General features: G+C 46.6%; 1 protein-coding gene across 1 annotated transcript in view; it reads right to left on the bottom strand.

Annotated features, from left to right (window-relative positions):
• Window positions 1-27601, bottom strand: part of TSHR (thyroid stimulating hormone receptor) — a 238141-nt gene that overhangs the window by 38973 nt on the left and 171567 nt on the right. Inside the window, exon 7 of the mRNA XM_048855087.2 lies at window positions 16722-16790. Coding sequence (XP_048711044.1) covers window positions 16722-16790 — 69 coding nt within the window. The remainder of the gene's footprint in view (window positions 1-16721; window positions 16791-27601) is intronic.

Genomic DNA, 27601 nt, shown 5'->3' with positions numbered 1-27601 from the left:
TAGCGAGCAGATCGAGGGACGTGATCGTTCCCCTCTATTCGACATTGGTGAGGCCTCATCTGGAGTACTGTGTCCAGTTTTGGGCCCCACACTACAAGAAGGATGTGGATAAATTGGAGAGAGTCCAGCAAAGGGCAACAAAAATGATTAGGGGTCTGGAACACATGAGTTATGAGGAGAGGCTGAGGGAGCTGGGATTGTTTAGCCTGCAGAAGAGAAGAATGAGGGGGGATTTGATAGCTGCTTTCAGCTACCTGAAAGGGGGTTCCAAAGAGGATGGCTCTAGACTGTTCTCAATGGTAACAGATGACAGAACGAGGAGTAATGGTCTCAAGTTGCAGTGGGGGAGGTTTAGATTGGATATTAGGAAAAACTTTTTCACTAAGAGGGTGGTGAAACACTGGAATGCGTTACCTAGGGAGGTGGTAGAATCTCCTTCCTTAGAGGTTTTTAAGGTCAGGCTTGACAAAGTCCTGGCTGGGATGATTTAACTGGGAATTGGTCCTGCTTCGAGCAGGGGGTTGGACTAGATGACCTTCTGGGGTCCCTTCCAACCCTTATATTCTATGATTCTAATACCCGAAGTCCAAAGGTGCAAACAATTCGATGTTTATTGGGGTGAACTTCCAGCAGGCCTGATTCCAATTTCCTTCCTTAGTGTCCCCCTTCTCAGCTTTACCACCACAGAGCCTTACACCTGTGTCCCTGTTCCCATTCCTGCCCTTAGCAAAACATGATTCCAATTTCCCCACCCCCATTTGATTGATTGCAGACTATATAGTAAAACTTGAGTTCTGCTTAGCTATACCTTAACCAATCATTTTACTGAAATTTAACTCACCAATCCTAACATATTGTAACATGATTATTTAACCAATTATATTCCACTACCTTAATTAGTTTACACCCAGCAAAATTAATTATACAGCAGACAGGAACAATCACAGAACCAGACAGAGATTATACAGACAAACAATAGCAGAGTGGGAACTATAATGACAAAACAATACAGAAGTGAGGATTTCACATCCCAGCTATTGTTAAGTGAATTCTTGCCAGACAGGATGCTATCAAACTAAGTTTCCTTTCACATCTTCTAGGCACTTCCCTTTCTCTGGAGGCGATCGGCATTATCAGGACAGGATTGGATTCCTAACAGCCCAATAGCACCTTCTTTCAATGTGACTAGTTTGGAATGTGAGGATGTGACCGTTCGCTTCCCAGCTTATGGCTGCCTCTGCTGCTTAGCCAAAGATCTTAGCCTAAACACAGGGCCTCAGACTGTCACAGTAAGAGAAGGCTCTTACACCAGCAGACAGTGATTTTGATTCTCTCTTTTATACCTCTATAACTAGCCAAGTGATAAGAATACACCTAAATTCTTAGAGTACAGGCCTTTACAGATAGGCCTGAATATCTATATCCTAACAGTGAGTAGGGACAGACAAGTCTTGGCTGGTACATAAGGGCTTTTCATGATGCATGCTATGATGTCATTTATTGCCTGAAATCTGTCTTTGGGCAGGTATGCCCATTCCATGATAGAGTTTAGAGTTTCCCCAATGAAGTCCAATGATTGCATGGAGATGAAGATCAACTTTTCGATGTTGACACTGACTCCCAGTGAAGAAAAAAGGTCCCATCATCTTTGCTAGGACAAAGTTCAGATCCCAAGGAGGGACAGGATCTTGCATATGTGGGTACAATCTGATCAAGCCCTTTAGGAATCTGATGATGATTGGGTTGGAGAAAAGCAATTATCATCCAGCAAAGGGCAGAAGGTCAAAATGTGTGCCAGATATAGTCTTAAAGAGCTAACAGCTAAACTCTGACGTTTGAGGTAGAGAAGATAGTCCGGTACAAGATTCAAGAGAGCCAGTTCTGGAGATACACCCTTTTAATAGGACAAATGGAAAAATGCTTCCACGTAGCCAGGTAAGTGCCCCTAATTGAGGACTTTCTATTATCCAGAAACAATTCATGAACGTCCTTAGAGCAAGTTCTTTCTAAAGGAGTGAGCCTTCCACACTGTCAGGTGGAGGGCTTACAAGCTAGGAGGGACCAGGCAACTGTGGTCCTGGATCCAACAGAAGAGATAGCGGAGTTTGATTGACAAGGTCAGTAGGCTTGAGTACCAGTGTTGAGGCCATGCTGGTGCTATAAGGATAAAGTAAGCATGGTCTTGTTTGACTTTGAACAAGACCCTGGGTAACAATGGAATTGGAGGGAAGGTGTATAGGAGGGAGTTCCTCCAGGAAAGCAGGAAAACATCTTTCAGTGATCCTGAGCTAAAACCTCATAAGGAGCAAAACTGATGCCATTTTCTGTTGGTCTTTGTTGCAAACAGATCCGCTTGGGGAGTCCCCCAGAGCTGGAAGATGGATCTGGCCATATCTGGATGTAATGACCACTCACGGTGATTGGAAAAGGATCTGCTCAGCTGATCCACCAACATGTTTTGTTTCCCAGGCAGGCAAGCAGCTCTGAGATTAATCAAATTAGTTATACAAAATTCCCAGAGGCAAATTGCCTCTTGGCACAGCTGATTTGAGCACACCCCTCCCTGCCTGTTTATATAAAACATAATCACAGCATTGTCCACTAGAATTAACAGATACTATATGCGGAAGGAAAGCTGAGCAGGCTAGTTGAATAGATCTCAACTCCCTTACATTTATATATGTATTTAGATCTTGAAAAGACCAGAGACCTTGAGTCTGTAGTGACCCCATATGAGCTCCTCAAACCAGGCATGATGCATCTGTGGCTAGAGGAAGGGTTGATAGCAGGGGAATAAAGGTAACCCTCACATAAACTTTCAGATGATCCACCCTCCCAATCCAGAGGCGACAAAACCCTTCTTGGCATCTGTCACAGTGTCTGGAGTGGCTCACAACTAAGAGTGTCAATCTGACGTCAGACTGTCAGAAAACAGGGCAAACACCCCAAGTGATGGTATGTTCTCTAATTAGATTTCACCAAGCCAGTAATAAATGTGTGCTCCTGATTACTATATTAGTCTCACCATGGAGCCACAGGCAGTCCCCTTAGGTGTTCCAGCCAAACTTAATACCTGGACAAACTGGACTTAATTATATTGGTCACATAAACCAAAAATCACAATGTATTAGGTTCTTCCAGTCCCAAAGGGCCAGTCACTTACCCCTGGTCAAAGTATATTCCAGATCTCACCAAAGAGAACGCTGAAGCCAATTTCTCTAGTAAACTAATTAAAGATTTATTAGTTAAGAAACCCAAATGAGGGTTATTTAAAGGTTAAAACAGGTAAAACACATTACAGGTGAATCAAAGTTTAAGTGTAATAATTTGCTAGTTTTCCATAAGTCTCCCAGGGTTACCTAAAACAGCTGTAGGGATTATCAGTCCAATTGCTCAGAATTCCACCCTGTCAGAATTCATCAGTCCAGAGATGAAGGATTGTTCCCAAGGCACACTTTTATAGCGGTCTTCCCCAAAAAGCAGCCAGGCAAATACATGCACTCACAGCATGGGCTCTTCCTTTGATGAAGAATACATTCTGAGTATTTGACTTTGGGTCACTGCATCAGAGACCACTTGCTTTGAAATTAACATTCTGCTTCCTATGCATACACATAGGAATGCAGTTACAGTGTGTCATAGGGTCACTCACCACACTGGCACCCCAGTGGTTTTGGGTGTTTCGGGAATTAGCTCAGTCCCAGCAGGCGTGCCCTCGGGTCATGGTGGCTCTCCCGTCCTCGTCCCCACCTGCAGATCCATTACGTTTCCTTTTTCCTCAGCGTCTGCTTCGTGGCACAGCCCTCTAGCCGTGACACCATCCTGTTTTCCCCACTTCTGGGGGATTCCTCCAACAAGAGGCAGCCACTCCTCGCAGAGGCTTAGCAGTCCACAGCCAGGCCACTCCTTCAGCGGCTAGTGCGGGGGAGGGCAGGTCCACCCACTACTCTGGGCCCCAGCCCAAGGACCATGCAAACAGCAGCTTCCTGCTGTCTCTTCCTTCAAGCTCACTGTCTCTATTCCTGGGCCTCAGTTCCTTCTGCTCCTGCCTCTGGTTCCAGGTCCTTTGCCCTCTTCCCAGGGCCTCGAGCCTGTAAGTCCTGGCAGCCTGCCAGGAGCCCTCTAGGAAGCCAGTCTTCTCCAGAGGTTCCTGCAGTAGATTCACTCACTCTGGTCTGCAGCTTCCTTTTATATGGGCCACCTGGGCCCTAACTGTTTGCAGCCACCGCCTTAATTTGCTGTTTCCCCTGCTGCCACTCCTTTGGCTGCCTGCCACTCAGCATCCCTAGGCTGGTTTTAACCCCCTCAGAGCCAGTACAGGGAAGCCGCCCCATCATACAGTGATATACATAATACAATTGCTGACTATTCATTATACATAATAGGGATGGATAAGTGAAAACAATACAGGTAACATTCATAGGTTTTCAGGAAGTTTCAACATCAAGTAAATTCTCATCTCAATACTAACACAATCCTTTGATTTACTGTTAATTAAATACAAAGATAGTAATCACAGGAAACAGATAGGTGAAGACAATAACATTAGCATTTCACTAGCTTTCATGCATTTAGAGAAAATGTAATTACTGGGCATATGCCATATACACATAATGGGATAACATCCCCTTTTGTTCTACTCTAACAAGTGAATTGGTACACTTAGCACTTCCTTGAGGTTGTGACCTGAGCTGGCTGGTTGTCAGTGCCACAGCACCCGAAATAACTTGTCCAAAAGATGACAATTGGGGAATATGCTGAAGTTAGGCTGCAGCTCAAAAAGCTGTAGGGATGGCTGATGTGTTGCACCACATAGGTAAAAGCTGTTGTGTGACCCAGGAGACCGAGACAACAGCATGCTGTGGTAAGAGGATGTGTTTTCAACCACAACACTAAGCCCCATAGTGTTTCAAACCTGGATTGCAGTAGAAAGGCCTTGTCCTTTGTGGAGTCTAAGATCGCTCTAACAGACACTATTTTCTGTATTGCTTTCAGAATTAATTTGTCCCAATTTACTAGGAGTCCCAGTGTGTCGAATGTGGACAGCACAGTTGAGATGCTAGATAAATAACAAAATATAATCACGTCACCAGGAGCCTGCGATGGGGTGAACTAGGCCCAGAGGCCCCCTGTTGGAGGCCTCAGGGTCCTGACACACTCATCCCAGGTAAGGAGTGGTGGAGAGGTCCTCCAAGCAGGCTAGAGTGGCTACACGGGGAAACAGCCAATCAGGGCCCAGGAGAGCCCTATAAAAAGGAGCTACAGAACCAGAGAAAGGGCAGTTGCTGCTTGGAGCTGGATAAGAAAGCCTGGCTGGCTGAAGGAACTGCAGCACAATGGACAGCTAAGCGGGGGCAGGGACTGGGGGAGCGAGAGGCTCCTTGCTGGCTGCTAGGACTGAGCCAAAGACAGTTTGCTAGCAAGGACTGGGGAAGCAATGAAGGAGCTCCTGGCAGGCTGAGGACCCTGAGTAGGGACTGAGCCTGGGGAGTGCCGCAGGAAGATAGTGTCTCCAGGGAGGAACCCCTGGGGATATGGCTCCATACTTTAAAGACCGCACACAACCAGAGGGGGGCACTCACAAGAGGTGGGTGCCAATCCCATTACAGAGCATCAGAAATCACAAATTCTGCGTGAAAAAATAAAATTCTGTGGGGACCATAAATTCTGTGTAAATTCTGCTTTGTGCAGTGGTGCAGAATTCTAGTAGGAGTAAAATGGCATTGTTAATCAGCAGGGCCACTCTGGCAGGGGCCACTGATACCACAATGTCCACCAGCTTGTGAGAGCTTTCACACACCTCCTCTGTCTGACTGTCAAGAACAGAGGCCACCCTTCTCAATAGATCTTGATGAGCTCTGTGGTCCTCTGGTGGTGGTGAATCTCTTGCCACCTGATCTGGTCAGATGCAACAGGATTCTGAGGTTGTGGCTGCTCTATGTCTTGTGGGGGAGAACCAGCCCGAGTGACTTCTGGATGCTCAGTACCAATCTTGGTACTGGAGAATGATGTCCACAGTGCTGATGCCCCTGGCCTGCCATTGAGGACAGTAAATGAGAAAGCGGAGGAGAGATCCTTGTGGGAGGAAAGACACCTCACAGTATCCAAAATGGCCAGTAATATGGGCCTGGAACCTTGACCGAGCCATTGCCCTGAGCAGGAGGCCAGTGCTGTGACTGCTGCATGACCCATGGTCTCTGATGAAGTGTATGTTCCCAATCTTGGACATGACAAAGACAAACACACCTCTGAGTCTGAAGAAGAAGAGTCCGATACCTTTGACAACTGAGGGGAAGAACCAGTTTGGACTTGAGATAGGTAGCCAGAACCTGATAACAGCAGTACTGGGGATATCATTGGAGACTTCCTCTTGACTGCACCAGCTTTTGTGGAAGCTTGGGAGGTAACAGTATTGTTGGTTCCTGACATGGTGAGGTAGGAGCTGCAGGAATCAGTACCAATTGTAAGCCTTCCTGTACTGCCAGGGATACTGGCACTGAAAGGCTAAGCGGGTCCCTTGCATACTCCTCCAGGGTGACTGAGTGTGGCAACAACTGATGACCCTGATGCAATGATCTTTTGGAGGATGGTCTCGACAGACCTGGCACAGGTTCCAGAGGCAGCAGTCTCTTCTTCTTAACTGATAAGTGCTCTAGGGAGAGCCTCTCTCTCTCAAATGTCTCATAGAGTCTCTGCCTCTACCTGGCTTCTATACCAACAAACTCAATGAGTACCAAACCCTGGGACGGTCTATGCCTTTTCTTCAGCACTGGCGAAAGGGATCGAGGAGCTGCAGATATCTCTGATGGGGCGCCTCCATACATGGGGTGCTTTCCCCATGTGATGACTCCGATAGAGTGCAAAGTGCTACCTCCATAAGTAAACACCTGAGCCTCGCTGTTCTTTCTTTCTTTGAGCTGGGCTTAAATCCTTCACAAATGTGACATCTGATGCTGATGTGGGATTCTCCCAAATATTTAAAGAAAGCCAGGTGCGGGTCACCGACTGGCACAGGCTTTCTGCAAGCCTTAAACTCCCAGTGAGTGAGGCTTCGTTCCAGTACCGATCCCAGTACTGAAAGATAAAATTTAATCAAAAAAGACCTAAAACTAAAACAAGTACTAAAAACCAGCTAAATTAACTTCAGCTAACTAATTTCTAACAGTAAGAGGGTATATATACCAAGGAGTGAGGGAAGCTCTTGCCACAACAAATTTGACTCCATTCCGACAACCTCACGGGAGGTCAGAAAGAACTGAAGAAGGTCGGTGTGTGTCTGTGCTCCACTCTCTTATACTTACATGCTGCAGTGCATGATGGCAGAGGGCACTCAAGCTACCCTGACAGGTACTGTTGAGGAAAAAAGGTCTTAGACAATCGCGCACAATGCACACACACATGTACAGTGGAATGGACATGTGCAAGCATTCGAAGAAGAACACCTCATTATTGCTCTCCTACGAGTATATCTCTTCCTTCGCCCACCCTTGCCCCTTCCCTAACCTCCAACCCATAGGCAGACAGGATGCATGAAAAATACCAGAAATAGATTAATGTCACATGTCAAGAGCTGGAAGTCAGGGCCTGATCCAAATTCCACTAAAGTCACTTTCCATTGACTTAATTGGGCTTTAGATCAATCCCTCAGAGCACAAGGATAAGGAGTTACAGCACCGGATAGGTTTCAGAGTGGTAGCCGTGTTAGTCTGTATCAGCAAAAACAACGAGGAGTCCTTGTGGCACCTTAGATACTAACAAATTTATTTGGGAATACGCTTTCATGGGCTAGAACCCACTTCATCAGATGCATTTGAAGCCAACTGCATAAGGTGTGAAGTTGCATCCATAAAAATAAGAAATTGTGACATGCTGCTCTAGTTCTGTAATAATTATATTTAAACTTCTTAACCCCAATCTTCTTTCCTATCCCTCAACACAAACCAAAGGACTCTATCTCATATTATCAAACACACATTTAGCCCCAGTGATCCAGGCCCTAGTGGCTGTCAGGTTGAATAATTACAACTCACTATACCTAGATATAAGCATTCTGACTTTACCACGGCTTTGCTTAGAAATTGAGTGCACAACTAGTACACCATTTTTCTTTCTATACCCATAGACATCGTCCCAATTCAACAATATAGCTGTACCTGAACACTGGAAGGCTAGGGGAATTGTTAATGGACACTTATCTCTATAGTTGTCAGTTTAAATACACAGGAATTACGATACCTTCGGGCACATATCAAGGGCCATGATGGAAAGGGGCCATGACTGGGACACCATACAGTGCAGGGTTAAAGTGAAGGAGCTGCGGAATGCCTACCACAAAGCCTGCAAGGCAAACGGCTGCTCTGGTGCTGCCCCCGCGACCTGCCATTTCTACAAAGAGCTGGATGCGATACTTGGGGGCAACCCCACCTCCACTCCAACGACCACCATGGACACTTCTGAGCCCAGCACAGCAAGGGGGGGGGAGGAGGAGGAGGAGGAAAACGCAAGCGAGGGTGCTGAGGAGGGGGGAGACACCCCAGAATCCCTTGATGCATGCAGCCAGGAGCTCTTCTCGAGCCAGGAGGAAGGCAGCCAGTCACAGCGTCCGGTGCTTGGGGAAGGACAAACAACAGAGGAGGTTCCTGGTAGGCGGGTTTTTTTTCGGGAAGGAAGTTCTTTGGTGCAGGCTCTTTGGGCGAGGAGGGTTTGGGATACATGCATGCCTAGATGTGGAATAGCGCATTGATGTGCTCTCTCACACCACGGTAATCGGCATCGGTGATCTCTTCAAAAGTCTCAGACAGAACGTGGGCAATGCGCCTGCTCAGGTTTATTGGGAGAGCCAGCGTGGTTCTTGCCCCAGTCAGGCTAACGTGTCCATGCCACTGTGCCGTGAGGGGTGGGGGGACCATTACTGCACACAGTCAAGCTGTGTATGGGCCAGGGTGGAAGCCGCTTTGTAGTAGAAGACCCTCCCTTGCTTCCCCGGTCACCCTCAGCAGCGAAATATCTTCCAGGACGATCTCCTGTGGAGCATGTTGTGACAGTGTTCAGTGTAGATTTCCCCTGGAGCTGTTGGCTCTCCCCACGGCACAGAAATCCAGAAGACAGTACACCCATGAAACAATCAGTCCCCCTGGACCCTGTGCTTACTCACCATTTCTGGGGCTCCTGTGGCTTATGTGTGCTCGCTTTGGGGCAGGCAAAGTATGGTTTTGTTTGGACTGTGATTGCCCTCCTTAAGTGCGGGGGAATCATTGCTCTGTCTGGTGTATACAATGCTTCCTCTGTTAAGTGTTGCATTTTGCCTGTATAGGTGCAACCTTGAGATCTCAGCCGCCAGTGTTATCACCGGCCGACAGAGTGAGAGCACTCAGGAAGAGGTCCCATAAAAGCAAAGAAGACATGCTGCAGGAAGTGATGCGGCAGTCTGTGGAAGAATCGAAAGGCACAGAAGTGGAGGGAGAGTGAAAGGAGGATCCACCAGAAGAATGAGGATCACCGGCAACAAAACGCGGTGCTCTGGCAGCAAAGCATGGATCAGCTGATTAGCATAATGGAGCGCCAAGTGGACTCTATCCAGGCTCACCTCCAGCTTCACCATCCACCCACGAAAACTACAACCCTTATCCACTGCACTCAATCCCCCTCAACATGCCTTATAGCCATCCTGAAGTGCAGCACTAAGTGCACAGCACTCCAGACAGGATTCCAGAGTATGAAATCAGGACATTCTCAAGTCTGTGAGTGAACTGGTCCCCTCCGACCCCATCCCCTTGCCGTTGTATTACTTTGTTTTTATTTCAATAAATGAATTTTCTTTTCAATAAATGAAGTTTTTCACTTTGAAAACATACTTTATTAGTGCATAAAGCAAAATATACCTTAGCCCAGGAAAGCAACAAGCACCACAATTCAGTGTACCAAAGACAGCCACTGCACTTAACTCCCGTGCAGAGCAACAGACATTACTGGTGGCTTTCAGCCTCAAATTGCTCCCTTAAGGCATCCCTAATCCTTGCAGCCCCACGCTGGGCCCCTCTAATAGCCCTGCTCTCTAGCTGTGCAAATTCAGCCTCCAGATGTTGACTCTCCGAGGCCCACGCCTGAGTGAAGCTTTCACCCTTCCCTTCACAAATATTATGGAGGGTACAGCATGCGGATATAACCGCAGGGATGCTGGCTTCGGCCAAGTCCAGCTTCCCATAAAGAGAGCGCCAGCGGCCCTTCAAATGGCCAAAAGCACACTCCACAGTCATTCAGCACTGGCTCAGCCTGTAGTTGAACCATTCCTGACTGCTGTCCAGGCTCCCTGTGTAGGGTTTCATGAGCCATGACATTAAAGGGTAAGCGGGGTCTCCAAGGATCAAAATGGGCATTTCGACTTCCCCTACAGTGATCCTCTGGTCTGGGAAAAAAGTTCCGGCTTGCAGCTTCCTGAACAGGCCAGTGTTCCGAAAGATGCATGCGTCATGCACCTTTCCGGGCCAGCCTGCGTTAATGCCAATGAAACGCCCACGGTGATCCACAAGCGCCTGGAGAACCATGGAGAAATACCCCTTTCAGTTAACATACTCGGGAGGCTAGGTGGTCTGGTGCCAGAATAGGAATATGCTTCCCATCTATCGCACCTCCGCAGTTAGGGAAACCCATTTGTTCAAAGCCAGCCACAATGTCATGCACGTTACCCGGAGTCACGGTTCTTCTGAGCAGGATGCGATTAATGGCCCTGCAAACTTGCATCAACACAATTCCAACTGTTGACTTTCTCACTCCAAACTGGTTAGCGACCGATCGGTAGTTGTCTGGAGTTGCCAGCTTCCAGATTGCAATAGCAACCTGTTTTCAACCTCTCAATCTCATGTCCTTGCACCGCAGGGTGGGGGTAAGTTCAGCACACAGTCCTATGAAAGTGGCTTTTCTCATCCGAAAGTTCTGCAGCCACTGCTCGTCATCCCAGACTTGCAGAACGATGTGATCCCACCACTCAGTGCTTGTTTCCCGAGCCCAAAAGCGGCTTCCATGGTGGAGAGCATGCCCGTGAATGAGACAAGCAATTTTGTGTCATATGCATTACGTGACTCAATATTCTCGTCGGACTCCTCACTGTCCTCACTGTCCTCACTTTGGATCATAGAATCATAGAATCATAGAATATCAGGGTTGGAAGGGACCTCAGGAGGTCATCTAGTCCAACCCCCTGCTCAGAGCGGGACCAATCCCCAATTAAATCATCCCAGCCAGGGCTTTGTCAAGCCTGACCTTAAAAACTTCTAAGGAAGGAGATTCTACCACCTCCCTAGGCAACGCATTCCAGTGTTTCACCACCCTCCTAGTGAAAAAGTTTTTCCTAATATCCAACCTAAACCTTCCCCACTGCAACTTGAGACCATTACTCCTTGTCCTGTCCTCTTCTACCACTGAGAATAGTCTAGAACCATCCTCTCTGGAACCACCTCTCAGGTAGTTGAAAGCAGCTATCAAATCCCCCCTCATTCTTCTCTTCTGCAGACTAAACAATCCCAGTTCCCTCAGCCTCTCCTCATAAGTCATGTGTTCCAGACCCCTAATCATTTTTGTTGCCCTTCTCTGGACTCTCTCCAATTTATCCACATCCTTCTTGTAGTGTGGGGCCCAAAACTGGACACAGTACTCCAGATGAGGCCTCACCAATGTCGAATAGAGGGGGCCGATCACGTCCCTCGATCTGCTCGCTATGCCCCTACTTATACATCCCAAAATGCCACTGGCCTTCTTGGCAACAAGGGCACACTGCTGACTCATATCCAGCTTCTCGTCCACTGTCACCCCTAGGTCCTTTTCCGCAGAACTGCTGCCTAGCCATTCGGTCCCTAGTCTGTAGCGGTGCATTGGGTTCTTCCGTCCTAAGTGCAGGACCCTGCACTTATCCTTATTGAACCTCATCAGATTTCTTTTGGCCCAATCCTCCAATTTGTCTAGGTCCCTCTGTATCCTATCCCTGCCCTCCAGCATATCCACCACTCCTCCTAGTTTAGTATCATCCGCAAATTTGCTGAGGGTGCCATCCATGCCATCCTCCAGATCATTTATGAAGATATTGAACAAAACAGGCCCCAGGACCGACCCCTGGGGACTCCACTTGACACTGGCTGCCAACTAGACATGGAGCCATTGATCACTACCCATTGAGCCCGACAATCTAGCCAACTTTCTATCCACCTTATAATCCATTCATCCAGCCCATACTTCTTTAACTTGCTGGCAAGAATACTGTGGGAGACCGTGTCAAAAGCTTTGCTAAAGTCAAGGAACAACACGTCCACCGCTTTCCCCTCATCCACAGAGCCAGTTATCTTGTCATAGAAGGCAATTAGATTAGTCAGGCAGGACTTGCCCTTGGTGAATCCATGCTGACTGTTCCTGATCACTTTCCTCTCCTCTAAGTGCTTCAGAATTGATTCCTTGAGGGCCTGCTCCATGATTTTTCCAGGGACTGAGGTGAGGCTGACTGGCGTGTAGTTCCCAGGATCCTCCTTCTTCCCTTTTTTAAAGATGGGCACTACATTAGCCTTTTTCTAGTCGTCCGGGACTTCTCCGGATCGCCACGAGTTTTCAAAGATAATGGCCAATGGCTCTGCAATCACATCCGCCAACTCCTTTAGCACTCTCGGATGCAACGCATCCGGCCCCATGGACTTGTGCTCGTCCAGCTTTTCTAAATAGTCCCGAACCTCTTCTTTCTCCACAGCGGGCTGGTCACCTCCTCCCCATGCTGTGCTGCCCAGTGCAGTAGTCTGGGAGCTGACCTTGTTCGTTAAGACAGAGGCAAAAAAAGCTTTGAGTACATTAGCTTTTTCCACATCCTCTGTCACTAGGTTGCCTCCCTCATTCAGTAAGGGGCCCACACTTTCCTTGGCTTTCTTCTTGTTGCTAACATACCTGAAGAAACATTTCTTGTTACTTTTGACATCTCTTGCTAGCTGCAGCTCCAGGTGCGATTTGGCCCTCCTGATTTCATTAAAAATACATGCCCGAGCAATATTTTTATACTCTTCCCTGGTTATACGTCCAACCTTCCACTTCTTGTAAGCTTCTTTTTTATGTTTAAGTTCCGCTAGGATTTCACCGTTAAGCCAAGCTGGTCGCCTGCCGTATTTACTATTCTTTCGACACATCGGGATGGTTTGTTCCTGTAACCTCAACAGGGATTCCTTGAAATACAGCCAGCTCTCCTGGACTCCTTTCCCCTTCATGTTAGTCCCCCAGGGGATCCTATCCATCCGTTCCCTGAGGGAGTCGAAGTCTGCTTTCCTGAAGTCCAGGGTCCGTATCCCTGCTGCTTACCTTACATCCCTTGGCCCGCGGCGCTTCCTGCAGCCCCCATTGGCCTGGGACAGTGAACTGCGGCCAGTGGGAGCTGTGATCGGCCAAACCTGCGGATGCAGCAGGTAAACAAACCGTCCCGGCCCGCCAGTGGGCTTACCCTGGTGGGCCGCGTGCCAAAAGTTGCCAATCTCTGAACTAAAGGATGTCTCAACAAGGACTGGTAGAGGTTTATGTAGCTTGTTACCTTTAGCTCAGTGGCCAAATGTGATCCAGTTCAAGAGTAAATAAAACTTTTTGGTATTGGCTGGGTGTGCAGTGGCCTGTGTGAAATGAGTGGCTGGCTTCTGTCCAGTTCCCAGCCCACATCACTAAAAATATAATTGCAATTGGCACTACCTACCTAATTGTGAGATCAGATGGTAGAAAAGCCTATACAGGGAAGCAGCAGAAATTACATGGCCTAGACAAAGCACTAGAAAAATGCTGTAGGAAACAAATCTTAATGGGATGAACTAGATAACCTGATAAGACTTTTCTGTATCTAATTTCTAAGGGCCAGTCCTGGCACAGGGATAAATAAGCCCGTCTCTTCTGTCTTCCAAAGTGGCCACAGGCGTGCAGAGCACATTTCATTAGGGTGTGTACCCAGGGAATTTTTTTTTTTAAAGGCGAACATTTAGCACACAATTTTTCACACTGAAAAAAACCCAGTAACCTAGTTAATAATAATAATAATTATTATTATTAATAGTAATAAAATCAACTAATAGAATGAAAAATGTGTGTATACTGTATATGAGATTATTATATGAAAAATGAAAATGAGTTTGCTTTGGGATTTTACAAGGCACTTATATCATTTAAACACATTTGGTACCCTGAGTAATGATAACACTTCTTGCAAATCACATAAATAGGGATCTCATGGTCCCCCTTCCTTCACCCCATTGCAAAGGCACAGGTTTTATTGCTGGCTGCCCTAGGGCTGCAGAAAACCCTATGGGCAAAACATATGGAAAGAAGAGGATCAATTTATACAGAGGGCTGAAGGGGGGCTCCCATAGTGCATTAATTAACACTTAATAAATACATCAAAATTAAATACATTGCAGAGATAAGAACCTGTAACGACAACTTTACTTCATGAGAAGCTCCAGAGAAAGAAGACCCAGAGGGAATAATGGTAGGTGGAATCCTAGGGGACCAAAGGGGCTGGCAGAGGGAGCAGACAGAGAAAAAGGGTAGAGGCAGAGTGGCTGCAGGATTGGTCCAGTCTTCTGCATCTCCCCTGTGGGTGGAGAGACTGATCTCTATCACTGTAAGAGGGAACAATAGAATGGAATGCCCAGAAAAATGAATGACTTGAGGACAATTTCCTGAGGGACCCATACCCTTGCAGAGCTTTTCTATCTCTGACATTTACATTTCTACATGGTTTGGCCCACAGAAATAAAAATCTACACATCTTCCATGTGTTTTTGGACCAATGGAAAAAAACAGTTACAATTCAAGTGACCTTTAAAATTCCCTATGAAACTGAGTTAACAAAATAAATGAGCTTATGAACAACCAGAAAATATACTTTTCAAGTGAAAAACTATAACTGGACTTCTTTGCAAAGAAATTGTAAGTTTTCTTACAAGAAAAGCCACAAACTGTCTGGAAAGGAAGAGCAGATTAAATTACTTGCCTCAGTGAAATTAAATATCCAGAGAATTGCTGTGCCTGTGATGATGATGACCGGGGTTTGTTCACCTGTGGCTCCACCTCCCTGTGCTTGGAGGCACAGCCGGGCATGTCTGCATCTGCAAGCATGCCCCCTGCCTCAGGTGCACCTCCCATTGGCCTTGGTGGCCAACAGTCTGGGAGCCTCCTGGCCAATGAGGTGGGGGCGGGAGGGGGAAGGCAAAGGGGAAGATTGTAGGGAGCTTGGGAGCAGGGGAGGCAGGGGGAGGGGAGCTGTCTCTGGAGGCACAAAGGGGGGGCTCTCTGGAGAGGGGTGATGGGGGCACAGGGGGTGATGGGGATCTTCCAGGGGGGCAGAGGGTTGTGTGGGTCTCTGTGGGAAGGGGGGGAGTGATGGACAGAGCCAGCTGCAGCCCGGGCCTGGCCTGTAGGAGAAGGGTGTGTTATTATACCCCGCCCCCCAGGAAGCCCCGTCTTTAGTGTGTATTTTATGCCAGCCCTGGGGTGCCCATCACTGCTCCTTTCTCCTGCCCCCAGCTCCATCTGTTTGTCTCCCCCACAATGCCCCCCCATCTGTGTCTGAAAGTGACAGACTCCTGCTGCTCTCTCTGCCTGCAGCTCCCTCCCACTCCCTGCTGGGGAGGTTTGGTCAGGCAGCTCAGGCACCACCCCCCCTACAGCTCCCATTGGCCAGGAACCTTGGCCAATGGGCTGGGAACCAGGTCAGCTCTGGGAGGGGGGACAGAGGCAGCGTGCGGAGCTGCCCTGCCTCTGCTGAGACTCTCTGCAGCACACAGGGACGCCAGGGAGTGGGGAGCTGCCCCCCCGGTGAGAGCGCCCCACCTCACATTGCCGAACCATGGAGCCTGGGCACCACGACCCATCTCGCTGCCTATGTATCCAACCCACCCTGCTCCCTGTCCCCTGACTGCCCCCGCCCCTTATCCAACCCCCCGGCCCCACTAACCATGAGGCTCCTAGCAGTGTTTGGCTCAGCACAGAGCCAGACACGCTCCCGCATGGGAGCAAGTAGCCCCGCCCCCACCGAGCTCTGCACTGTGTTAGGGTGTGCACACCTCGTGCGCACGCCTAAGCAAGTGGCCAGTCATTGCCTTTCCCCTAATATGCTGTGCTAGGAGAGATGGAAACTGAGCTGAGATTAACCACTTGTTCTAGGGATCAGTAGCGCCCCTGGTAGACATAATAAAAATTTCTACCTCATTCCCAATCCCTGTAAACCACCAAATCCTTTTATGCTTTTGTTTGAATGCTAAGTGTCAGGATGCATAAGCATATTCCAAACAGCCCATATAAGTATTGCCTATGGAGACATATCCTATAACATTTGCAGCTGCACAGGGGGTCTGGAAGGGTGCCAGTCAGTATCAGCTGTTTCCTAATCCTGACTTTTTATTTTTTGGACACATTTGTTACAGAAAGAAACACATGTTATTTTATTCTGGAGCCTCCAACGTGCAACTCCTCCCTCCATTTCCTGATGATGTGTTGTCTCTCACTTTGTCCAATTTTGGCATTTTCTCAGGCACAATTTTTAGTTTCCCGTACAATAATTTCCTGGGTGAGGGGTGTTTTTAAAATCTTCTTTTATATATCTCAATCTCCCAAGCTGTCCAGCAAAGCCAGAGAGAGAGAGAGGCTGAATCCATGCTGAGAATTTTAGCCTCCGGTCATGTGCCTAGGCAGAAAAATGTTTCAGAGGTACTACTTACACAGCATCCAGCTTCGTCCCGTTGAAAGCGTGGCCTTGGACCCTAGTGAAGCCATTATTGTAGAGTTTGCTGCAAACAAATAAATGAAATTATCCATTTTTACAATGCAGTACTGGCTAGACTCCTGGAGAATTAGGCTTTATCTTTCCCTGGCCAGCAGCATATCAGATGGACTAATTTTAATCTCTTGGAAGTATAATATAATATAAGGGCTAATGGATGCTGAGCAGCATTCTTGACTACTGAGCGCAGAAGAATGCCAGGCAGCACTTGCAACTTGTACTAACTTTTACTTTCTTCCCAAGAAAGACAAGGTAGTTCTATTACCCAGCTCAGACCTGCCCAGAAACATTAAATGAGCTCCCATAGTTTCCCAGTTGAAACAATAACTTACTGTAACTGTAGTTCTTCAAGATGTGATGCAGATGTGTATTCCACTTAGGTGCATGTGCACAGAGCTCACTGGAGTGGGAGAATTTGCCTAGTAGTACTCGTAGGGGGATAGCACTGTGCCTCATGGCGAAAGCACCTCCCTTGGCTTTATGAAGTGGCGCCACCCCAACCACTCTCAGTTTCTTCACACCAAATGCCCAGAGATGAAACTCTGATGCAGAGAGAACAGAGGGTGGGTCATGGAACACATGTCTGCATCATATCTCGAAGAACCACAGTTACAGTAAGTAAGCGTTTCTTCTTCTTCGCGTGGATGCAGCTATGTACTCCATGTTAGAATATAGATATTCAGGCCTGTCTGCAAAGGCCTGTACTTTAAGAATTTAGGTGTATTCTTATCGCTTGGCTAGTTCTAGAGGTATAAAAGAAAGAAATCACTGTCTGCCGGTGTAAGGGCCTTCTCTTACTGTGACAGATTGAGGCCCTGTTCTTAGGCTAAGGCCTTTGGCTAAGCAGCAGAGGCAGCCATAAGCTAGGAAGCGAACAGTCACATCCTCACATTCCAAACTAGTCACATTGAAATAAGGTGCTATTGGGCTGTTAGGCACTATCAGGACAGGATTGTGTTCCTGTACCTCCAGAGAAAGGGAAGTGCCTAGAAAATGTAAAAGGAAACTTAGTTTGATAGCATCCTGTCTGGCAAGAACTCACTTATCAATAGCTGGGATGTGAAATCCTCACTTCTGTGTTGTCTTGTCATTGTAGTTCCCACTTTGCTATTGTTTGTCTGTATAATCTCTGTCTGGTTCTGTGATTGTTCCTGTCTGCTGTATAATTAATTTTGCTGGGTGTAAACTAATTAAGGTGGTGGGATATAATTGGTTACATAATCATGTTACAATATGTTAGGATTGGTGAGTTAAATTTCAGGAAAATGATTGGTTAAGGTATAGCTAAGCAGAACTCAAGTTTTACTATATAATCTGTAGTCAATGAGGAAGGGGGTGGGTGTGGGTGGGGGTGGGCATGGGCATGGGCATGGGCATGTGGGTAAGGGAGATGGGAACAGGGAATGGGGGTAAGAAAATTGGAATCATGTTTTGCTAAAGGGGGAAATGGGAACAGGGAATGGGAGTAAGGAAGTTGGAATCATGTTTGGCTAAGGGTAGGAATGGGAACAGGGACACAGGTGTAAGGCTCTGTGGTGTCAGAGCTGGGAAGGAGGATACTAAGGAAGGAAACTGGAATCATGCTTGCTGGAAGTTCACCCCAATAAACATCGAATTGTTTGCACCTTTGGACTTCGGGTATTGTTGCTCTCTGTTCATGCGAGAAGGACCAGGGAAGTAAGTGGGTGAAGGAATAAGCCCCCTAACACTCCACTTAGGTGACTCACAAGGGAGTATCCCACCCAGGAAGCGGGACTCTGAGTCTGTCTAAACAAGGATTGCAGCATCACCCTTCCCAAGGTTGTATCTGTCCTGGAAGATGCAGTAACAGCATAATGGTTCATAAATGTATGTATGGAAGACCACGTGGCAACCCTGAAAATGTTCAATATGGAAACATCACTGAGGAATGCTACTGATGTTGCTTGTGCTCTTGTTGAATGAGCTCCAACCCGCTGAGGGGGCGTAGCCAAAGCTATTTCATATGCAGTCTTGATACAGGATGTTATCTATCTAAAGATCATCTGTGAAGAAACCACTTGACCCTTTATACGATCTGCATATGACGCAAACAGTCAAGGTGAAGCACAAAATAGTTTAATCCTGTCCAAATAGAAGACTATACATCAGCTGACTTCTAATGTATTGAGATACTATTCCTCCAGAGATTAATGCAGCTTAGGAAAGAATAAAGGTAAGTATACCACCTGGTTCAAATGAAACAGAGAAACCACTGTAAATTTTGGGTGTGGCCATAAATTCACCTTGTCTTTCGAGAACTGTGTATAAGGAGGTCCTGCCATCAGAGCCTGCAACTTAATCACTCTCCTTGCAGATGTTATCGCTATCAGGACCACAGTTTTCTGACACAAGAGCGGAAAGGGACAAGATGATAGGGGCTCGAACAGAGGTCCCATCAATACCACTAGTACCATGTTAAAGTCCACAGAGGAACCAGCTCTCAGACCAGAGGGTGTAAATGAAGAAGTCCTTTTAAGAATCTTGATACCAAAGGATTGGAGAAGACTGCTCAACTCTGAATAGGGGAATGAAATGCTGATATCACTGCGAAATGCATTTTCATGAACTAAATTCAACTCCTGATGACTAAAGGTGCAGCAGGAAGCCAGCATTGGTTGAATTCTGCAGGCCAATGAACACACAGAAAACCATTTCCATTTTGCCGAATAGGCCTTCAAGGCAGAAAGCTTTCTACTGTTCAGTAGAACCTGCTGAACAGCCACCGTTCAGCTCTTCCTCCTTATTCAGCCATGCAGCAGCCACGCTGTGAGATACAGGGAGCTGAGTGTGGGGTGCACGGTGCAGCATTCTTCTTCTTTCATATGGCTGGTGTAGAGCAGCAGCTACAATTTCTCCTGAAGTTGATCAAACCAGATGGCTACATCAGGAGTGGCAGAATTTATTGCAGTGATGTCTCCTTCATATTTATAATTTGGGCAGTAGGTGATATGTTTGATGGTCTGTCGTGGGAAGCCACTCTCGCATGCTGGGGAGTCCTTGATTTTCCATTTGTGAATTGTCCACAGCTACCATGGTTGGTTTGGATTCGATTCAGAGTTGACCAAGATGTCCATGGAAGCTCAAAACCAGGAACCTTCTGCATGGGATTCAGCACAAGGTGTGTATATTTTAAGTCTTGTTTATCCCAATCTGCTTTCCAAACCTCCTTCTGATCATTACCTGATTGCATGAGGCTAAGCAAATGTTCCCAGAAAGGCTTGAGGGACTTAAGATGTTGGGGTTGATGAGGTCTCGGTGGATAGGAAACTATCTGTTTTCCTGGATTCGCTGCGCTTCATGGAGTATCGCAGAAGTTCAGCATATTGGCAGGGGAGCAATATTAGACAGAACAGGCAGCCATGGTGTTGGAGTCAACTAAAGGGTTCCAGTGATGCACCACATCACTGTATTCAGCTGGTTGTCACAAGTCATGTGTGGCTGCATCTGCTCCATACCAGTGCACAATACTCAGGTACCAAATATACAAGTGCCATTGCAGATGTTCACAACACTGATGCTGATGCACCCCAGGTTGTACCTCCTAGTTTCTGAATTATGTTGGCTCTCGTTTTTATCTCAAGGTGCTCATGGAAGGTGAGGGTGTGGCAGAGTTTCACTCCGAGGTAAATTGGGGTGAAATCATGTAGCACATTTTTACCAAAAAAAGCTATTTTCAGTGTGTTTTTGGCACTCCTAGTATCAAGATGAAATGCACTTATGATTGTTTTTCTAGGGTTTGGTTTGAGCCTCCATTTTCTGGAAATATTGTTCCATAATTTGGAGGTCTTCAGTTAATGCTTTCTCAGTGTCATGGAGGTTTGGTGTTTGGATTGTCATGGCAAGATCATCTGCATATCCAAATTTTCGTGATTTAGTTGGAGGCATGTCACTTATATAAATATTAAAAAGGGTTGGCGGAAGTACAGAGCCTTGTGGTAGCCCATTGTTTATGGTACGGGGTGAACTGATCTTATTACCCTGGTACATCTGTAGGCATCTGTTACTCAGAATGGTCCACAGCAGACGAAGTGTTTGGTAGCAAGGTATAATTTTTGCAAGGTTCAGCAGTTTCAGACCCTTAATCCATACAGTGTCATACACAGACAATAGGTCAACAAACACTGCACCAGTCTTTAGTTTTTTCTGGTAGCCAGCCTCAGTGTGACTTGTGAGTGCCAGAACTTGGTTGCAACAACTACGTTTTTACCTGGAAGCCTGCCTGTTCAACATGGATAATTGGCTCAGTAAAAGTGTGTATTCTTTTGAGGATGATACGTTCAAGAAGTTTATAGGTTGTGCATAGTAGAGAAATCGGCCTACAGCTTTCCGCTTCATCAGGGGGCTTCCCAGGCTTTGGAATGGCAATTATCATTCCTCACACCATATTTCAGGGATCTGTACTGTCTTACGGTACAGGAGTACAATGTTGCTAGCCATTGGAGTCCTTTGGGACCAAGATAGTGGAGGGAATTCTGGCAGAATACTGTCAGGGCCTGCAGACTTCCCTTTTTTCATCGTGGCAAGTCCTTCTTTTACTTCCTCAATGTTGACAGTGGCAGGTTCTCCTCAGGGGACTGATGCAAGTGTCCGGTAGAGTTGTTGATACTCTTCTCTTCATGTGTGTTTATTGAGTGGTCCTTTTGTATTCTCCACCAGCTTCGAGGCTATTGAGTTTAGCCAGATTTTTGGTGGCTGATACTCTGTGGGATTAGTGGCCCCAAGGCATTGCAGTAGTGTCCAGACTTGATGGCTTGAATGTGTAAAATCAAGTTTTTGCATACAGTCAAGCCAGCGCTGGCATCTTGCAGTATCACGGGAGGGTAGCAGGGCTTTTGAGGTATGAGAGCTCCGGTTGTATTGCCTGAGCAACTCCCGTGTCTCTCACACCCAGCGGGGAGTCTGCTTTTTCTGAAAGTCTTGGGGAATGTTCTTCTTTCCTACTACTTTTATGAGCCCTATGAACTGTTGACAGAATTCCGCTCTCACTGGAACCTTGTGACAGTTTTCTCAATAGTGTGTTTGTAGGCATGACATTCAGCTTTAGAAAAGTTCCATTGTGGTACCTGTTTCGGAAAAAACACAGGAATTTCAATGCCTATGTAGATCATTATGGGCCTGTGTTGGCTGTTTGGAAATGCCGGTAGTACTTCATGTGATGCAATGAGAGTGTTTCCACTTTTGTCTTTAGACTCGAATGTTAGGTCTTTTTTATACCCACATTGCCAGTGGCTTGAATGGAATGTTGATAGTTGTTTAAATTTGTAGATTAATTGTAAATCTTGTGCAGATATCCAGTCCATGAGATGTTTGCCGTCAGTTTCATTTGTTTTATAGCCCCACATAGCGTGGTGACTATTAAAATTGTCTGCATAGATGTATGGAATACGGGTGCTGGATAACATTGGTTTTGGCCATCTTATGCTGGGGTCTTTACAGACATTGATAATTTAGAGCTCCTCTACTTTGAGAGTTGTGGTAAATGTGGTCTCCACTTCGGTTGGTGGAATAACATTAAAATCTGTGATGGTGTCTTTGATGTATATTGCCAAGCCATATTTTGGATGATAGTGACTAGTCATTAGGTTATAGCCATAGATACAGTAATGCCTAGTCTGTTGGTTGTTATTAACATGGGTCTCTTGCAACATGAGGATATTGATGTTGTGAGTCTTCAGCAGATTTCCAAGGTACTCGCATTTTGCCCATTAGAGTCCTTTGGCATTAAGTTGCAGGATTCTTGTTCCAGGGCCTATTTAGCATGTTGTGTGGCTCTGAGGAAAAAGTTTAGGATTTGTTGAGTGGCTGCTCTGATGACCAGAAAATCACTGAGCGATGTTCCGTCCCCAAGTTGATGTGGCCATGATTCTGAGTGAGTAGGTGGGAATGGAGAGGAAGCAGTAGGGGCAGCTGAACTGATAGCCAAAGAAGATTGGAGAGCCGGTACTGCCTTGGCCACACCAGGGCAATGAGGATGAGGTTGGCCCAATCTGCCTTCAGCTTGAGGATTACCTGTGGGATGACTGGGATCAGGAGAAAGGCATAAAAGAGAGCCACTTGTCAGCTGAGATGGAAGGCATCAGACAGGGAGCCTGAACTGAGGCCCCTTCAAGAGCAAAACAGGTAACATTTCCTGTTGTCCTTCATGGTGAAGAGGTTGATCATCAGAATGCCGCAGGTTGCAAAGATAGTCCAGAGAATACTTGTCTTTAGAGACCACTCATGACTCAACAAAAAATTCCTGCTCAAATGGTTCATGAGGTGATTCTGAAACAGGGGCAAGTGGTTGGCTTTCACAGTGATACTCTCCTTGATGCAAACCAGTCACAACCTGATTGCATCTTGGGAGAGCATCCTGGAGTGTGCTCATAGGTGCCGACTCCATGAGTACTCTGGGGCTCAAACACCCAGAGGAAAAAAATAGTGGGTACTCAGCACCCATGAGCCAGAGCTTGAGTGTAAAATTTGATGAGTTCTATGTTGCTAACAACTTCTGCCCTTCGGGCAGGGAGTTTGTTTATAAACAGAGGCAGGGTGATTAAGATAACAAAAGGCTTGTCCTTAAATTAAGGATCGTTAGATGATCCTGAAAGCATTGCCAGGCAGTCCAGTTAAAAGATAGAAAACAAAGGGTAGGAATAAATGGTCCTTTTTCAGTTTGGTGGTGTCCCCCAGGGGCTTATACTAGGACCAGTGCTGTTCAACATATTCATAAATGATTTGCAAAAAGGGATAAACACTGAGGTGGCAAAATTTGCAGATGATACAAAATTACTCAAAATAGTTAAATCCAAAGCAGATTGCAAAGAGTTACAAAGGGATCTCACAAAACTGGGCGAGACTTGGCAACAAAATGTCAGATGAAATTCAATGTTAAATGCAAAGTAATGCACATGGCAAAATATAATTAGCCATACAAAATGATAGGGTCCAAATTAGCTGTTACCCATCAAGAAAGAGATCTCAGAGTCATTTGCAGTACTCCGGAAGCACTATGTTTCCAGAGTACTGCAAATTTATAAGAATCCTTCCCACTGTGCCTATATCATCCTGAACTCATTCTCCAGATTCAGAAGACTTAAAAATTATCTCCTGTCATCAATGGAACACACAACTGTATAATGTAGCTGTTCTTAACATGCATCAAGACAATACTAGGGAACTAGATGTAGATAAGATTGCTGACAGTTTCATCCAGAAAGCTACAGTAAGACATAATGTTTTTAAATTAGGACATTAGGGAAGACAGCTTGTAACTGATTGCAATGATTTTAACATACTGTAATTCATGATAATGTAATTATGTAGTTCATAACAATTTAATCATTAACATAGTAAAGATACCAATGCTAGACACATTCAATAACTAGAATATGAAAGAAGTATATAAATATGCTGAAAATAGCCTCCCTCCAAAACTGGCAGAGTGCCCCATCCTGCTCCCAGCCCCCAAACACACACACCTCTTCAAAAGCACCCACTGGCAAAAACAAAAGTCAGTGCCTATGAGTGTGCTCCTCCTTGCTTGTTCACATAATACATCACAGTGGTATTGTCAGTAAATCTGTGAACCACTGAGTCCCTGACATGGATCCAAAAGGTGTGACATACATTGTAAAGGGTCTGTAGCTCCAACATGTTGATATGCAGAGAAGACTCCAGCTCCGACCTCAGACTTTGGACTTTCAGCAACCCCAAAGGTCCTCCCAATCCCAGTAGGGAGGTGTCGGTGACAAAAGTCCTGCTTAGGAAGGGCCTGATGAAAGGAATGCCCTGACAAACATTCTCAAGACGCATCCACCACTGTAAGAAGTCCAGGACCAGTGGAGGAAGATGGACCAATATGACCAAGGAGTGAAGAGTTGGATGGTAAACTGCCCTGAGCCACATTTGGAGGGGCGAAGATGCAGCCTTTTTGAACTGGATCACCTGCATGCAAGCAGACTTCATGGACATCACAGAAGGCTGAGACTGCAGACTGAGACAGAGGTGATGAGTTGCCTGAAAACAGTCAGTTGGCAGAAATGCTCTCAAACTCACAGAATCTATTAGGGCCCCAATTAACTATATTTTCTGAGTGGGAACCAAAGTTGACTTCCATGTGTTTAGGATGACACCCAGATAATGAGCAAGAACAGTGTGGTGTTGACATGAGAAAGGACTTCATCCCTGGATGTGCCCCTCAGTAACCAGTCATCCAGATACAGGAAGATGTGGATCCCTTTCTTTCTGAGATATGCCATGATGACAGCCATGCATTTGGTAAAAACCCAAGAGGTAGAAGAGAGGCCAAAAGGAAGCACCCCACACTGGAAATGGTGCTCTGATATGTTGAATCAAAGGAATTTTTAGGGGCTCGGCAAAATTGCTGCATGAAAGTAGGTGTCCTGAATGTCCAAGGCAGTAAACCAGCCATTCAGAGAAAAAAATGTGGGGGAAATAGTCAACAGAGAGACCGTTTAGAACCTCATGTACCTGACATATTTGTTGAGCCTGCAAAAGTTGAGAAAAAAAGGTTGCTAACCTTTTGTAACTGTTGTTCTTCAAGATGTGTTGCTCATATCCGTACCATGTTAGGTGTGTGTGTGTGCTGCATGCACTGTTGCCGGATGTTTTTACTTTAGTGGTATCCATAGGGCCGGCTCTAGCACCTTCTGGAGTCGTGCACACATGCACCAGTATAAGAGCCGCGGTCCGCCCTGCACCCTCTCAGGTCCTTCTTGTCGGTAGCTCCGACAGAGGGGTAGGAGGGTGGGTCATAAAATGGACATGAGCAACACATCTCGAAGAACAACGGTTACAAAAGATTAATAACCATTATTTCTTCTTCAAGTGCTTGCTCATGTCCATTCCATCCTAGATGACCCATAAGCAGTACCCCAAGGAGGTGGGCTCAGAGTTCATGAACGTGCTGACTGTAACACTGTTCTCCCGAAAATGACATTGTCTTTGGCCTGTTGGGTGATGACATAGTGGGATGCGAAGGTATGAACCAATAACCAGGTTGCGCCTCTGCAGATGTCCTGGATTGGTACTTGTGCGAGGAACACTGCTGATGAAGCCTGGGCTCTTGTGGAATGAGCGGTCACAATGGCCAGAGGCAGGACATTTACCTGCTTGTAGCAAGCCCGAATGCAGGTCGTTATCCAGGGTAAGATTCTTTGGGATGACACAGGTACCCTCTCATCCTTTCCACTATTGCTACAAAGAGTTGCATGGATTTGTGGAAGGGCTTAGCCCTTTTAATATAACAGGTCAGAGCACGCTTAAGGTCCAATGTATGAAGCTGACGTTCCACAGCAGACTTGTGAGGTTTTGGGAAGAAGACAGGTAAAAAAATGACCTAGTTGGTATGGAATTGTGGAATGGAAAAATGGTTGGTACGGAATTGTGACACCACCTTTGGTAGAAAGGCTGCATGGGGGTGCAGTTGAACCCTGTCCTTGAAGAACTTTGTGTAAGGAGGTTCCAACATAAGGGCTCTGATCTCAGAGACCCATCAGGCTGAGGTGATAGCCACCAGGAAAGCGACCTTCCAGGTGCGAAGCAGTAGAGAGCACGATGCTAACGACTTGAAGGGGAGCCCCATGAGCTTTGACAGGACCAGGTTTAAGTCCCATGGGGGAGGGGAGGCGGCTCACCAACCAGAGGATAAAGTCTTTCCAGCCCTTTTCCAGACCGTCATTTAATGAGAGAACACCAATCTGCCATTCACTGGAGGTGGAAGACTGAGATGGATGCCAAATGAACCTTAACAGAAGAGAGAGCCAGACCTTGCTGCTTTAAGTAGAGTAGGTAGTCCAAGATAGACTACAGAGAAGATTGGAATGGAGACAGATTCTGTTCGGAGGCCCAACAAGTGAAATATTTCCACTTGGCCACGTAGGTAGTCCTAGTGGAGGGCTTTCTACTACTCAGCAAGACTTGTTGAATCTGATCCAAGCAGGCCTGTTCTTTGGGGTTCAGCCACACAGCATCCATACAGTCAGATTCATGAAGGCAAGGTTTGGGAGAAATAATAGACCATGGTCTTGTGAGATCAAGTCTGGGCAGAATGGGAGCATGAGTAGCACTGCCACCAAGAGGTCCATGGAATAGAAACCCTGATGCCAGTGATCTGGTGGAACCTCCTCCACTGCTCTCAATGTGAGCAGAGAGCAAACCTGCTCAAGGAGCAGTATATTGGGAGAGGGATCCCCAAAGAGGAACTCTGAGGGGAGGCTGGAAGTAGGTATGGAGAAGAACTGGATGGCATAGCCCAGTCTGCCAGTGCTTAGGACCCAGCTGGTGGTGGTGATCGAGCCCCAAAACTGTGAAAGTGAGCCAGCCTATCCCCAAACGGAGGGACTGGGGGGAGGAGTGGGGAGTGATGACTAGAACACTGCTCTGGACCAAGGAGTCAAAATGGGTGCTTGGGGGATACCAGGGAAGGTGTGTGGACTGTCCAAACCTTGAACCCAACTACTTCCTCCTATGGGATCTATGCCCCTTTCTGGGGTAGTCCCGCTGTCTTGGGGAAAGAAAAGGCTGCCCAAACATGAGCTACAGATGATCCTATGGTGCTGAAGCAGAGAGTGGTGTCAGCTGTGGGGGGCATCAAAGAAGTTCCTGGTGCCAAGGAGGTACCTTGTGCCAAGTCCAGTACCAGCCCCATTTCTACTGAGTCTGGAAAGGAAACATTGGGGTGCAGCACTGACAGACCCATAGGTTCAGTGGCTCTTCCAGCCAACAGGGCTATAAAGAACAAAGACACAGCAAAGTCCTCGACCAAGGAAGAGGTTGGGACAGAAAGGCAGAGGA

The sequence above is a fragment of the Caretta caretta genome, chromosome 6 (assembly GCF_965140235.1).
Source record: "Caretta caretta isolate rCarCar2 chromosome 6, rCarCar1.hap1, whole genome shotgun sequence".
Lineage (NCBI taxonomy): Eukaryota > Metazoa > Chordata > Testudines > Cheloniidae > Caretta > Caretta caretta.
This window is presented reverse-complemented; position numbering and strand designations above follow the sequence as displayed.